At 40.4% G+C, this 16,028-nt stretch overlaps 1 protein-coding gene across 4 annotated transcripts in view; it reads left to right on the top strand.

The window, feature by feature from the left end:
• The first annotated feature begins 1,756 nt into the window (after positions 1 to 1,756).
• The window catches only part of KIF2A (kinesin family member 2A), a 62,409-nt gene continuing 48,137 nt past the window's right edge, over positions 1,757 to 16,028 (top strand). For 2 of the 4 annotated variants that reach the window (XM_019743703.2, XM_019743682.2), the window contains exon 1: positions 1,757 to 2,199. In XM_019743703.2, the coding sequence (XP_019599262.1) occupies positions 2,136 to 2,199 (64 nt within the window). In that variant the 5' untranslated portion in view covers positions 1,757 to 2,135. The remainder of the gene's footprint in view (positions 2,200 to 16,028) is intronic. The other 2 variants (XM_019743693.2, XM_019743674.2) reach the window with 1 other exon arrangement.

Raw genomic sequence — 16,028 nt, 5'->3', positions numbered from 1 at the left:
TGAGTACCTACTATGTGCCCGTCACTGTTCTAGTTAGAGTTGAAACTCTTGCTAATGCCAGAGCCGGAGTCAGCATTCTTGATGGAACCATAGGCATATTGCATTTATTTATGCCTACTCTTCAAGAGGCCACTTGTACACAAAGCCCAAAATGCAAGTTATGGTAAATAAATATGCTGGCTGTACCCAAAGGCATAAGCCTTTGGGTATGAGCTATGATGGAAAGGTTTTTGTGTTTGACAAGTTGTATGTGTCATATATTTTTATAGCGCAGGATGTACATATTTTTAAAATACTTTTGTATATGGATTAAAGGTTTACACTTCTTAATTGCACAACCCACAGGGTGCAACGTATGTGTCAGCAATCATGATAAAACACATTTTATGAAGCAATTTTAAATTTAATAAATGTATAGCTTGATTTCTTTGCATTCTTTTAAAGAATTTGCAAGCAAATAAATAGATGCTTTATACCTCAGTCACAGAGACATCAGAGAATGAGATCTACTAGACAGGAGCTCAAAGAGTTCAGAGAAAACTAAGAACATTTTAAAAAATAAAATCTTGATTTAGTCGAATCTTATTTTGAAACATGTCTTGAAGTGAGAGTTATAGCAATATCATTTTTGGAAAGTAAAAGAAGTTATTTTCTAAGTTGTCTACCCAGTGTTTTGTTTTGTTTTTTCACAGAAATTATTCCTAATTTAGAATGGATTTAAGAAACTGTTCTTTTGACAAGTATGCCTTGAGCATGTTTAAATTATAGATGAAGCCCGAGTCTTTTAATTTTTTTTTAGGGTCTACTTGATTACTTACATTAGGTTGAAAACTCTAGGCATATGCACTTAACGGACATATATACAATTTCCAATTTAAAAATTTTAAAACTGTATATTTTTAGTTATTATTACAGGGATATTAATGATACCTAGAGAAAGTAGGGCCCGAAAAGAGTGTTTCCTGATCTCAGTTTCCAATACTAGAAGCAAAAGGCACACGTATGGAGGTTTTTACACAGTGCTGTACACACAGTTTCCATGGTCCCCGTGCACGTGGCCTTCAGGGCTTGGCCAGGACCGTGTCTTGCTCTGTACGTGAGATGTGCTCAGACTAGTCAAGTGACTCTGAAGAAAAGGCACATACCTTAGTGTCAACCTTATGTATCTGCCATCTGTCCTTGAATCATAGTTATTGGCTTTATGGGCCAGGGCAGATAAAGTCTTACAGGACACCAGCAAGATGCATCATTAATTGAACAGTCAAGGCAGGGCCACCACAGGGTTTCTTTTTGAGTGGAGAGGAGTATAAAGCAAGGCCATGAAGAAGTGGATCCTCATTCCGACTGAGGACGGGTGACTGCTCAAAGGTGTTTCTTCCCTTCTTCCATAACTAGTTGGGAAACCTTGGGGCGGTTACTTGGGCCAGTCGCAATAGAGGCTACACTCTGAGATGAAATACTGAGCCCATGCTGTCAACGCCTTCAGATTCATATCCCTCAGCCCCGCTCTCCACTTGGAAAGCCCTGAAACAAGTGCCCTTAATCCACTCCGACGACGGAGCCAATTCAAGGACGCCAAAGACACAGGGAAGGCCCGTCGCGCGGGGTTCCCGCCTCTTCTAGGCCGCGCGCTAAAATCAAACTCGACGCCAGCTCGTTAGGGGCCGGGCCGCGCGCTCTCCGCGGTTCCAGCCGGCCCAGCCGCGGCCCCCGCCCCCACGCCCCGCCGCGGAACTGGGCGGAGCCGCCTGGAGGTAGCTGGGAACGGCTGGCCGAAGAGGAAGAGACGCGAGAGGCGCGCTCTGCGCAGGCGCGCGGCGCCCCGCCTCCTCAGCGTCGGCTCCAGGCGGGCGGCGCGGGCCCTCCCACTCTCCCCCGCGCCGCCGGACGGCCCGGGCCGTCGCTTCACCCCGACGCCCTAGCGTGTGCATCCTCCCGCCGGCCTGCAGGCCCGGGTGCTCTGCTTCCCTGCCCGCCGCTCCTCCTCGCGGCCCCGGCTCGTGTTCAAGCTGTCGCCCGGGCCGGCGCGGCCGCGGGCAACCGCTCCCCCTCCCACACCTACCCCGCCCCCTCCCCGCCTTTTCCGCCCTCCTGTCCCCCTCCCTCGGCCCGCCGCAGCTGCTCCAGATGAGGTGATGGCAACGGCCAACTTCGGCAAGATCCAGATCGGGATTTACGTGGAGATCAAGCGGAGCGATGGTGAGCCGCGCCGCCGCCCTGCCGGCCGGGCCCCGCATTCGTGTTTGCACAGAGGGGATGCGGGCGCCGGCCACCTCATTGATTGACTCCGCGGGGCTGTGGGGGCGGGAAGGCGGCGGCCGCGGCGCTTTTGTGTGTGGAGTGTGTGTAAGTGTGGCGGGCGTGGGGTCCACCTCCCGTGCCGCTGCAGTGCCGGGGGGCGGGGAGGGGCCCTGCGGGGGTCTGAGCTGAGGGGAGGCTGTGGGGTAAGGCCCGGGTGTCGCGAGCGGTGTCTCAGGGGGCTTCGGGCGGACGCAGTGGAGGGTCCTGGGCCCAGGGCCACTCGCTTCTCCCGTGATCTCCATCCTCCCAGGGGACTCTAGCTGGAGGCTGGGGTGGGGGGGGGAGCGGGCTTGGTGAGTGATGAGCCACCCTCGCGTTTCACCCCGGCCTTTTCATTTTCCGGCCTCATCTCTGAGGGGTGGGGGCTGGGGTGAGCGTGGAGACCAGTGATTTCAGTTGTAGAGAACCCTACTGGTCAGAGGCCGAGGTGGAAGGAGAAGGCCATGCCCGTTGGCTTAAACTGCCTTGTGGCTATCAGGGTTCTTCGGCTTTCGTTTCCCGAGAATGCCTCTTTCTCGTTTGCTGATCCCTTCTTTGGAAGAAGGATGCGGAGAAGATCGTGCTCAGCCGTGAATAAGGGTGGGGGCGCAATGGGAAGTGTTCGATAAGGTTCTCAAAGGTGCTGAGACTGAAAGGGAAAGGGGGATGAGCTTAGTCAATGCGAGGCACTACTTAGAGGGTGGGGGTGAGCGACTGGATGTCGCTATTTTCACACCATCGGAAGAGGTAACCGAGAGGAAAGTGTAAGACGAGATGAAGATACATGCTTAATTAAAAAAAAAAAAAAGGCTTTAGGCTTAATAATCTTTCTATAGGTTCCTCTTGGGGAAAAGGTTTTATGTCAGTAGCTTGGGGTGTAGAGTGAGACGCCAGCCAGCCTTGGAAATAATTTATATTGTAAAGGAGAAAGCCATAATAGGGAAGAAGTAAAATTTCGTTCAGTCCGATATTGAAAGAATTCGAGGTGTGTAAAATATAGGTGTGCGGGGTTCTTGACTCCATCTCTCTGATACCCATACCTTTTATTTGTGGCTTATTTATTATCCTCTGGCCTTGTCAGGAGTGATGCTGCTATCACATCCGCACCCTCTTGGCTTCTACTGAGTTTAACCAAGTTATGTGAAGCTAGATTGACTTTCACGTTATCTGTATGACATATTGGAAGATCCTATATAATGATTTTTTTCCCTTCATTTGAGATAATTTGTATTAACAACTGGAAGCATCATTATACTGTTTGTGAAAAGATAAATTACACCACTTTGAGCTTTAGCTACCGATGACACTAGTGGGAAAGAGATGGCTCCATTACTTGGGTTGGGGTTTCTGTACATTGTCTTCAAATTACTTTTCCTTAAACATTGCTATTACTGTCATTTCTTTCTTAGGTGAATGCAAGTTCACTGTGTACTTGGCAAAAGTAAGATTTGCATATTATTTTAAATTTGGGGGTGCAATAAAATATGTAAGTTCTTTACATTCTAAGCCTTTAAGTATGATTATAGCTGTTCCTGTAAAATCTATCAAAAAATACGGTATCATAAGACATTGGAAAGGTTTGTATGTTTTTATTTTTTCTGGACTAACATCTTTTTATTGATTCTTTTGGAGTTGTAGGATAAAAGCTTTTAATACTCTCAGCTTTCACCTTCTTCCTATACCAGAAACCCAGGCATATGAGAGCTTTGTGTTTTTACATAAATGCTAGTAACCTAAAATCAGATTTCAAAGCAGTTTGCCCATGAGAAATAATGGAAGTCATCACACTGTATTATCCTGACCTGTAGTCATGTACAAATTAATGCACCTCAGATGCGTAGTGGAGTTGGTGGAAGGTAAAGATAAGTAGAGGACTTGAAAAGAATGATCATTTGCAATGGGTGGTAGTGTTTTACAGGCAAAATTAATGGCTGGGAGACTCCCTCAAGGTTTCCCTTTTTCACTTTAAAAAAGCTGTTCTGTTTCCTCCCACTTCTATAACAGGTCTTTATTGGATAAAGCACTAGAGGTTATTGTAACAAAAATAAACTTTTGTAGTTGGATGAGCACTAATGTAATGCCTGAGACAATGGAAATTACATGAGCAAAGGAGGACTGCTCCAGGCTGCTATTAGTTGGTGCCTTGATGCTTGCTAATGGTGATCCTTATCCTTGTTTTAGAGCATGCTTCTTTCATCAGTGATGCTCGTATATTAATAAAACATATTCCAAAGGCAAATAGGTAAACTAAAATGGGCTTATTCCTATCTTTCAAGACCCTGCTCAAAACTAGGGTTTCCAGGTGGGAATTCCTGCCCATTCTTGGGAATTTTTTTCGCTTTTCCATTCCCAAATCCTGAGAAAAGTTGGTCGAGAAATCGGGAAAATCGGCTCCTTGAACCCAGGTGGTTGGTAGTATCGGCCGTCACTTTGTGGAAACGATTCATCATGGAGAATAGAAAACAGTTTATATCTCAGGATTCTGGACCTGGAAAGCGAAAAACATTCCTGAGAATGGGCGGGAATTCCCACCTGGAAACCCTACTCAAAACTAATCCCAGTAAGTCTTCACTGATTACTAAAACCAGATGGCAAGTCAGCCTCTAAATTCCTAAGTCATTCTGTATCATTCATGAGACAGCAGATTTCCTTAAGTATTAGTATTGGGGTATATTTCTCTTAATATTATGTTTCAAAGTGTACTAGAGAAGGCATGGTGTGGAGAATGCAATGGAGGGATGCCAGGCCACCCACACCCACTTCAACCAGGGTGTTATACGATTAAAATACTAATAGACTTTTAAATTCCCTGAATTCATCTATGTATCCCCATGTGCATAGCAGAGCTCCTTGCATGTAGTTTTTGAGTGAATCATTCATTATTGGATTTTGGGTTTTCACACATTATTTTAATTAACTATTTGGAGGAACTCTTAATAGGAAGTGAGACCTTCCATCTGTGCTCATCCTGTGTTGCCACCTCTCTACTGTGGCCCTCACATCCCATATGGGCCTTTCAGTTCAAGATCCCCAGACTTGACTGAAATTGAGTGATCTGCTAAGGCGTATCTGACTTTTCTAGTGTCCTGTGGTTAGAAGTGACAGGAGTTAGGCTTGGACTCCTGAGATTGTTCCCAGCCACAGGAGATAACCTGGTATGAAATGAGACTGCTTTCTAGAAATGGACACTCATGTATAATTTATTTTCTTGTATATGTGTTCCTATTATCTTTCTGATTCAATTCCTTTTTAGAACCCAGTGACTAAAAACTAAACTAAAATCTTACTGTTATATAGCTAGATAGTCTTTATTGGGAAATTTAAAAACTGCACTGTTAAAACATTTTTAAGTGTTCTATAGTAGCTGTGTCTACCCTTTGGGGACTAGGGGAGGGATGAGAAATGTTTCGAATGTTTGGAAGCTGCAATTAAGGCGGGATTGTTCTTTGGGGTTGTTAGTCACAGTATTGATATAGGTGATCTGAAGAGAGTCATAGACTATTTTAACCAGAAAAATCCTTGGAGTTAATATAGTTCTCATTTTTATAAATGTGGGAACTGAGTCCCAAGCAACCATAAGTGACTTGTCAAGATTCATACAGCTTGTGTGGCATAGAAACCAGACTATCAAGAACTGTGACAGTAAAGAGAGAAGTCTCTGTTTGGAACCACATACAGCTTTCTACAGCTGCCCCCCATCAAGATGTAGGGAATTGCTTCTCACTCATGAGAAAGCCACTAGAGAGCAGTGTTATAGAGCTGTATTGGAATGATCTGATAATAGAGTCAATGGAATTGTAACAGCTATATGCGATGTCAGAGGGATAGTAGATTAAGGGAGGGGGAGTTATCACTTTGAGACGGGTGTAAATGTCTGTTACATTGTTTTGTACACCTGAAACCAAAAAAAAAAAGAAAAAATGAAAAAGTGATACGGTATAGTTTGAAGGTCACAAAACAAAATTGTGGGAGGAAAATATTCCTATTTTTTAATTAAACGTTGGTGGAAAAAAGAGTGCTTTAATTAAGCATCTGCAATCCAGGGGAAATTGAAGATTTCAAAGGACACATTGGGAATTTTGGCGTTTATGACAGGCAATCTTTAAAAGAGGTTTTAAATGGCCTGATTCTCTGTGTACTCTGCCCCATTTATTCTTCTACTATTAATACTTTATCTTTACATGTCATTATATAGGGGTTTGGAGAATAGACAGAATTTAGGTTAAAAAAAAAAGACACACACACACATAGCAATATAGTTGTTCTTTAAGTACAGTCATGTGACTGATGATGGAGAGGGTGGGATGGGGGAATTTGTGGATTAATAATTTCCTTTCACATGGTGACTAGCATGATAATCATTCTGTATTATGTATTCGTTAGGCCTTCATAGTTTTCCAAACAGGTTGTCTAATTGGATCCTCACAGAAACTGTGTTAGGTAAGCAGGGTAGGAAGGTGATAAATTCGTCATTTTATAGGTGAATCTGAGGTTGGATTATTTGACAGATGACATGGTTAATAAGAGTTGTAGCCTGGACCAAAAGTCCTTTCACTCCTAGCTCTCTCTTCATTTGCTGCCAAATGTTTGCTGATGATGGTATGAAGTTGTATATTATGTGTACTTTTTTGTTTTTGAGATAACAGAAGCCCCTAAAGTAAGATTCTTTCCACTACTACCGAAGAGGCTCAGGAAACCTACAATTGATGACATTGCTTAAAACTTGGCAGATTAGTGAGATCAAATTGAATGCTGGCATTTTATTAACTATAAGGATTAAAGTTAAGCAAAGTGAGCTTATAAAGCCCTTTTCAGTAGTCAGCTATTTGCTGGTTCCAGAATTACCACAGAAAACCAGGAATCTATATTCATTGTCCAGTTACTTGATTCTCATGACAAAAATTTTGGAATGCTGGAACAGGCTATATGTCAACTTGTTTTATGTGTAATAATTTTTAAAAAGCGAAAGAAAATAGCAAAGAGACAGTTAAAACTGTGTCCATTCAAATAGGGAAGGAGGCCCTGAGTGTGGAAAATCCAGAATAGGATTCCTTGAGAGATATCTGGATTTATTCTTTCTAGTCACGAGTTTACTTGTCATTAAAATTACATTAATCTTTTGCAAAGCTTAATTCTTGGATTCAGGCACCCACTTTGCTTTTCACACCTTTGTCCTGTAACCTAAAATAATCTTTTAAGGTGTTTATTTGTTTTGAGATCATAATTCTGAATAGATACAATTAAGAATAGATATAATTTTAAGCCTTGGGTAAAACTAATTTTCACTCTTGGGGTCCAGTAGCGGAGCAAGTACAGGTTAGGTTGCCCTTCCACCACACACCAACTCTTGATTAAAGTAATACTAATGATATTATGGTACCTAAATGAAAATAGACGTTAGAACATCACCATATTAAATATATAAGGGCTTTATTACATGTAATACATGCTGTGCCATGTACTTAATATAGAGAACTAAATAAATTCAAGTTCATGGTCATTGGGATTTGTCTAGTGAAACTTTATACCGAATGAAATGGAGTATCATTTCATTGTTGGTTAATCTTAAGTTAACTTTTGTTACTATCTCCTAAAAATAAAATGAGGGAAGGTGTCCCTTTTTTAAAAGTTACGTTTCTAAATCTAGTTCTTGCCCTGGGCTTTCTCATTTTTGGTGCTACTTATTTTTCTCACTACCTACTATAATCAAGCATGCAGTTCAAATGGGCATTTACTAGGGTGTGAGGGTATTTTGGTGTATACCTTAAATAAATGAGTATGCCGTTATCACAAAATATCTCATATTTCTGTTTTCTTACTGCAGATTTAACTAAGTGCACTTTTATTAACAGCCTGTTACATATCAGGCATTCTAATAGGTATTGGATACACAAAAAAGAATAAGGCACACACAATTCTTGCATTAGAAAGCAAATAAATAAATGATTGGTATATAGTGTGATTCATACTGATAGAAGTATGTCATTTTGTGTGTACATCATCACCACCTCCCTTTTTAGGTTAAGCTCTTTAGTTAGACTCCTGAACTTCTGAATCTTCTGGATAGAATATATATGTCGTACATGCTGCCCCTCTCACCCCGTCTGCCCGTAACCAATATCCATTATCCCTCATGGCATACTTTCCTGATAAACCCATATTCAGCCTCACAATTCTTAATACAGCACACCACCAGTCCTGGTAGCCCCTGTCAGTCAATTGAAATTGGCATTATTTATCATTACTGGCCTATTTTTTATTCTCTAATACCCATGTGAGTTCCACCTTTATAATTTTTAACTGGTTTATTCAGTTTTAAATTACTGGCCGACCAGCGTCTGGCAGCAGCTTTCTCTCTAGATATCCTGGGTTAGTATGCTTGTAAACACAGGAACCAACGAAGGAGAGTTCAGTTGGTGCTTCTGTGTAATTTGGGAAAAACTTCCCCACACACTGTGGCCAAGGAACTGTAAGTATCAGACACCTCCCTGGGCTATATATTTTATTTTCAAAGACTTTTTCTCCAGGTTTTTATTGATTTCGGCATTAATTTTTAACTAGATTTCACCTATAAAAGTTTTTTGTAAAGGATAGACAAGATCAGGATGGGACATACTCAGGTGAAATATACTGCGTGACTGCACTATGCAAAGGATGACCCTTTTGATTACAACTCTTGGCCAGCAGCTATCTACTTAGCCTCATCCAGATAACTTGTATCTTCCATACTGCCACTTGAATTTTGTTTCTTTCTTAAAAAGTGAATCCTGGTGTTACTCTTGCTACCTAAAGGGTTTTAACATTTGTGCCCTTATAAGCCAGTTGTTTTGCTAAATGTATAGTATCCAGTATCTTGTTTGATTGTCATGACAACCCTGTGAGGTAGAAGGTGTATCATCCTTATTTTACAGAAGAGGAACCAGGAACCCTATGCTCAGAGTAGATACACTGCTGGTACAGTGTTTAAGCCTTATAAAGGGCCATTTCAGATATTTGAATTATATGCATTAGTCAAGGCTATCTGGTAAGTGTATTTTAGGGATGTGGGATATGGATATATTTAGAGAACATATTGGATAAATGTAGTTGTGGGAGTTCTGTTTCTAGGCTGGGTAGACTCATTAAAATCACCTGGGGGACTTTGGGGAAAAAAAACCAAACCAAACAATCCCGCCCCCATCACCACCAATATCTGGTTCCTTTGTCTAGAGATTCTGTTTTACTTGGTCTGACATGGAGCCCAGACATCAGTATTTTATTTTTAAACATCTCATACACTGGCAATTCCATTGTGCACCTAGGGTTGTGATCTATTATTTTAGAAAAAGTAGCATCTCCTAACAGTTATCTGACAACATTTCATGGAAAGTGAAGTTTAAATAGTGGGAGGAAGATGACCAGTAGATTGCCTTGGGGGGAAGGAGGCATTCCATGCCTATGGCACTACATATGGTAGGCCCCTGAGCTAGGATTGGAGGGCTTGCCAGGTAAAGGGCATTTAAAACAGACAGCTGGGAGGGTGATAGATGAGGGAAAAAAGGAAGGAGGGATAATCTAGGGCACCTTATTAAAGACTTGGGAACAAAGGTAAGGTAAGGCATCTTGGAATGAATTTCTAGGACACTTGGAAACTGCTGTGGCACTTAATCTCCTAAAAGCAGTAATAGGAGTTAGCTAGTGATTAGTGATAGATTAAGACAGTAGTCCTGAAAAGGAGAGGTAGCATGGATAAGATTACATCAGTCTAGGAGGGTGAGCAATGATTAAGGAACAGATGAGATACAGAACACTGCACACACAATTGATGTTACCTGGTGCTGTATCACTTGTGCTGAATAAAGGACAGATGTGTTGAAAGGAATGAACTTAAGGTTTGGAAAGTCTGAGTGTAGATTGTAAAGTCTCTTCAGTTCTGCTTAATCAGGCTAATCCTATTCATGAATACACTATAGAGAGCTGTAGAGCTTGTGTATAATGTAACATCAAAGAGAGCATCCAACTTGGACTGTTTATCGTTTTTGCCCTAATACATGGATGTGGTGTAGTGAGGCTAACGTATGAGTCATTTACAGTAAATGTTTATATGTTGATCAGGAATTTACTTAGACTATAACTACCTGCTTTGCCTACTTAAGAAGACTCATAGTGTATGAGCCAAGACCCTCTCAGAATTCCTGGAAAGGAATGGGAAGGAAAAACAGTACTTAAAGGATCAGGCTTCAGCTCTTTAAGGGGTCAGGTGTTTTGATTTGTGAAATGCAGCTGCTCTCCTTTACTTTTTGCTCTTATTTTTGGCCTAATTTTTTCTGCTCTGGCTTTTGCCTTCCCTTTTCATCATAAAGATTCTGAATGTCATTTTGGCGTTTAGAATCTCTTAACTGCTATTTGCAAATCAGGACTTAAAAAAAGGTAAGTGACAGAGCACAGTGGATTTTTAGGGCCATGAAATTATTCTGTGTGATCCTGTAATTGTGGCTACATGTTACACATTTGTCAAAATCCAAGCAAGATACAACACCAAGAGTGAAACCTGATGTAAACTATGTATAGACATTGGATATTAATGATATGTCAATGTGGGTTCAATTTTAACAAGATACCTCGTGTGAGATGTTGATGCTATGGGAGGTTACGGGTATGTGGGAACAGGAAATATATGGGAAATTTGTATCATTTGCGCAATTTGGCTGTGAACCTAAAACTGCTCTAAAAAAATAAATCTGCTTTAAAAGGGGGGTATGCAAACTTTAGTAGGTTGTTAAAAGTCAAAGCTACACTTGAAATAATGGACCAATGAATGACAATAATTGATAATTTAATAATGAGGATCAACCATATAGGGTTGCGATTAAGGTAAATTTTTCTCTTTTTTGTTATGCGTAGCCTGTTGGCTAATATGAGAGATTTGGGGTTTGCTGACAAAATTTTTAAATGAGCTATAATGAGGATTCAGATATGCGTAGCTGCCTTCGCCCCATTTCTTTACTTCAGCCCATGGACATTTGAGGCTATAATACAGGTGTCATGATAAATGTCCAGTTTGTCTAGAAGCTTCATCCCTGAGATCACCCAGGGTTGAATTTAAACAAATTTGTATCTGTTTTTTTTTTTTTTTTTTTTAAATTTGTATCTGTTTTTGTTGAACTATAGGGACTTCCTGCTGTAAGATGTGCGCATGAAATGTAATTATGTGTCATGTCGTAAAACGTGAGTTGAGAGTACAAACAGCATGAAACTTTTTTGGTAGTACTTTTAAGCCTGTAGTTCACTATGGACCACTAAAGAGAAATGGATGTAGTGATTTGATTTAGCTATATGATTTTTAGGAAATGGGAACAAACTAGAGGCACTGATTAGTAAGGTATGTCTTAGAATTTAACTATAGATAGCTCTTTTATGAAATACTGCTGTTGATCAAAACTAGCTTATATTTTTACAATGAGGAATTTGATTTGTCCAAGGTCATACATAAAATAAATAGAAAATGAGATTAGAACATAGATTGTCTGCCTCTAAAGCCCTCTGCACTCCAAATCCTTTAGCATTCTTTGTGTGCTGTGGACGTTCCAGGCATTGGAAGTCAGTACATTAATGAAATAATGCGTTCATTTTACTTTCTATGGTATAGATTGCCTTCAGCTGTTTTTGTTACTCCTACTAGCATATGCTGCAGGACCATTATGTGTGCCTTCATCTGATGCCCTTGAGGGACTAGATATAAGACTTTTTCCTAGAAAAGGTTATTATTATGTCAGTTACAACATCATGTTAAATAGCTGTTGCACTCAATGCAAGTGTTCTGTGGCTTTATAATTTCTTCTGAAAAAGTCTGGTCTTTCCCAGTCTCTCTGTCATTGCCTAAGTTTAGAACCTCCTTGCTCACAGGACTTGCAAAAGTTTAGATAAGTACATATGCTATCACGTGAAAGGACGCTACTTATTAGATGAGCAGCTCTATTGTCAGAAAAATACAACAGATTATAGCAACTCGCTAGCAGTCCTTTGGCATAATTGACGAATTTGGGGCCTGTCTAGGTTCAGTGATCATTAGTTTTATAAAACTGTTGTATGAGCTTGTTTGGGGAATAATATATGGGTTGCATTTTTACTATTTTGTCCCAGTTACAGCTGATAATTGAGAGTTGGCTACAACATGGCCCTAAATACTATATATGTATTTTCTTGGTGTGTTCTTTGGGGTGTGGTTTTATTAACAGAGCCATACATTGCTTTTAATCTTACGTGCTCTTTTGGGTTTCATTAAGAGCCATTTCTTAACGAAATTAAAAGTAAATCAAACTTTTGTTTTCCTCCTACCAGTCAGACCTCTCCTTAACCTTTGCAGGTGCTTTTTCCTCTCTGTCCTCTAAATGTTAGTGCCCTTCAGGACTTGGTCCTAACTGCAGTACTTCTCACGCAGTATTCTCTCTCCGGGTGAACTGAATGTTTCCCTTTAGTCCAGGCTGGCTGCAGACATGTACTGCTCGTGTATCTGATAGATTACCACTTGGCTGTCAAATAAATACCTCAAATTCAGCATGTCTAATATTGAACCCATCACCCACTCCCCAAATCTACGTCTTCTCATTACTTTTATTCATACCATTGCCCAAATCAGAAACCTAAATGTCTTCTTTGAATCCTTAACCTCGTATCCTATCAAGTTCTCCTGATTTAACTGCGGAAGTACTTCTTTAGTCCGTACAATTTTTCCATCCCTCCGCTATAACTTTGGTCAGGCTAGCATTATGTCTTGCCTGTGTTGTTGCAACAAATTCCTAACAGGTGTCTCTACCTTTGTGTAGATTACTCATGCAGAGTACCCTTTCAGACATAGGGATTTGACCCCTGATCACCTGTTTAAAACTTTTTGATCACTTCCTCTACCTCTTTGCCCTTAGGGTGAAGCTCAACTCTAACGTGTAATAGCTTACTCTAGACGCTGGACAATCTGAACTCCCTCTCTCCTTTCATTTCTTGCCACTTATTTGAGATTTGAGGCACTCCAGGCACCCTGAACTCTGAGAACACGCCTCTTCTACCGAATCGAGCTACCTGCTGTTGCTCCTTTTTGCCTCTATTAAACATCCCATTCTTCTTTGATTATTAGACTAGGCTGGGTCCCCTGCTTTATGTTTTCCAAGCTTTCTCTATTGACTGTCAAACGCTTCATGGGGTTCTGTTATCTGTTTTATTGTCTGGTCAGACTCAAGTTCCTAGCACAAGGTTTCTGTATGCTTAATTATCTACCATGTTTCCCCGAAAATAAGACCTAACCAGAAAATAAGCCCTAGCATGATTTTTCAGGCTGACATCCCCTGAACATAAGCCCTAATGCATCTTTTGGAGCAAAAATTAATATGAGACCCGGTCTTATTTTCGGGGAAACACGGTATTTGCTGAACCAGTGATTACATGAACTTCTGGCTGTGCTGTTCTTTCACTACTTTCTTTCATTTACTTGTTTATTTATTTAATTTATTTTTTAATTGGGAAATATTGGGGAACAGTGTGTTTCTCCAGGGCCCATCAGCTCTAAGTCGTTGTCCTTCAATCTAGTTGTGGAGGGCACAGCTCACTGGCCCATGTGAGAATTGAACCGGCAACCCTGTTGTTCAGAGCTCACGCTCTGAGCCCTCCGGCTGCCCCTCTTTCACTACTTTCTATTCAAATTTTGACATTCTGAAAAAAACTGGTGTTCATCCTCCAATCATGAAGAGTATGGCATGACAAGGTGTGTGTCATTGCTTTTAATGTACATGTTTAACTTTGTTTTTAAATTTAATTACCTGCTTTGAACAGTAGTATAGTCCCATGGTTAATAATTAAGTTCCAAAAGGATATGTATTGGAAAGTCTCTACCCTCCTGCCCCCAAGCTACCTGGTTCTTCTCCAAAGAGATACCAGTATTACTAGGTTCTTCTATATTCATGCAGAGGTATTTGTTTTGCATTGTGAATCAAGCAAATGTGTGTTTGTATACGTGTATCTATACAGATATGTATAAACATACACCTTTTCCCTGCTGTTGCTGTATTGTACACATTGGTGCTTCTTAATTTTGTTTCAGTTAATGGTATCTTGGAGAACCTTTGCGTACGTAAATAATGGCCTCTTTCTTTCTCGTAGCTGTATTGTATTAGTGATTAAATATTACCACAATTGTGCTCTCAATCTATAGCCACAATGCAGTCGATACTGTATTGAATAATCTTGAACTTTTGTCATTTCTTGCATACGATTCTGTATCTGTAGAATAAAGTCCTAGAGTTAGAATCTCTGGGTCAGAGAATTGTGTACTTTTAATTTTGATAGCTCTTGCCAATTTGCTTCCATAGAGTATGCGAATTCACCTTCCTACCTGTAAAAGTGCCTGTTTCCTCATAGCCTTGTCCACACAGTATGCAACATACGTTTTTGAGATTTGCTGGCTTGGATTATGGAGTTCATACTGTGCCTGTAGGATGTTTTTTTTTTGAAGTTAAATGGCCCATAAAAAGTAACATGTTTAATTTATAAAGTGTTTATGAGGTCTAGATATATAATGAAAACCTTTTAAGTGCTAGTGTTGATAGCCAATATAGAAAAATAAGATATCATGTGTTATTTCTGATTATGAGGAAAAGTGATATTTTAATTAAAAATTTTTTTAAAATAAGCATTATAGTTTTTAACTTAACTTGAACGGCCTTACTAATAGATTGGGATTTTTCCAAATTCTGAACATAGTTTAATAAATTATGCTATGATTATTTCTGTATTTCTATCAGTTTATAGTTGGTTGACACACTTAAGTAGATTGCCTCGTTATAGAGGCCAGAATTGATAAACTTAATCTCTTAAAGCTGGTTACTTCTGTTCTTTAACTGTTCTGTATTTCCTTAATTCCAGGAAATTTTTCAAAACACCAGCCTTTTATTGGAAGGGTGCATGTTGTGTGTTTTCATTCAACCAATATGTATTGAATACTTTAAGGCAATGTGCTAGGTATTGAGGATACATCAATGGGGGGGGGGGAGGACCAAAAATCTGTGTTCGCGTGGAGCTTTCCTTTTAATATAGGAAGTGGAAGATGCATAGTTATGCCACCCAATAACTTGTTCTTTGGTTAGTGGAGAGAAATCAAATCAGCATATTTGTAGTTGAAGGGAATAAGCCAGAGGGATGAGATGAGACTGAAAATAAAGAACAAGGAAAGATTATCAGTATATCAAGAGTTTGGAGGACTGGAACAGATAGATGATCCTTAACATGACCTTTCAGGTTCTTACCTTTCCTGTCTCGTCTCGCACACTTACCTCCTTGCTCCCAGTGTTTCTTCTCACTGGCCCTTTTTTAGTGACTTTCTCACTTCAGAGCCTTTGCACAAACTGCCATTCACCTAAAACTCTCTTCTTGCCCACTCTGCCTGACTACATTTTTGCTTTTAGTTCTCAGCTTCAATATTATTTCTGTACTTGTTCAGACGGTTTTTGCCTGGCTCTCAAATCAAAATTTGATCTCTCTTACTCTCTTTCAGGATACTTTACATTTCCTTAAACGTTGTCACACTTTGTAAGTACAGATACTCCTCAACATGGGGGGAGGGGGGTTATGTCCCAATAAACCCATTGTAAGTTGAAAATATTGTAAGCTGAAAATGCATTTAACACACCTAACCTACCGAACATTATAGCTTCGCCTGGTTTACCTCAGATGTGCTCTGAACACTTACGTTATCAGGACATAACCCCGTAGAAAGTGGAGGA

Source organism: Rhinolophus sinicus, linkage group LG03, assembly GCF_036562045.2.
Source record: "Rhinolophus sinicus isolate RSC01 linkage group LG03, ASM3656204v1, whole genome shotgun sequence".
Taxonomy (NCBI): domain Eukaryota; kingdom Metazoa; phylum Chordata; class Mammalia; order Chiroptera; family Rhinolophidae; genus Rhinolophus; species Rhinolophus sinicus.
Note: the sequence above shows the minus strand (reverse complement) of the source record. Positions and strands in the feature narration are given on the sequence as shown.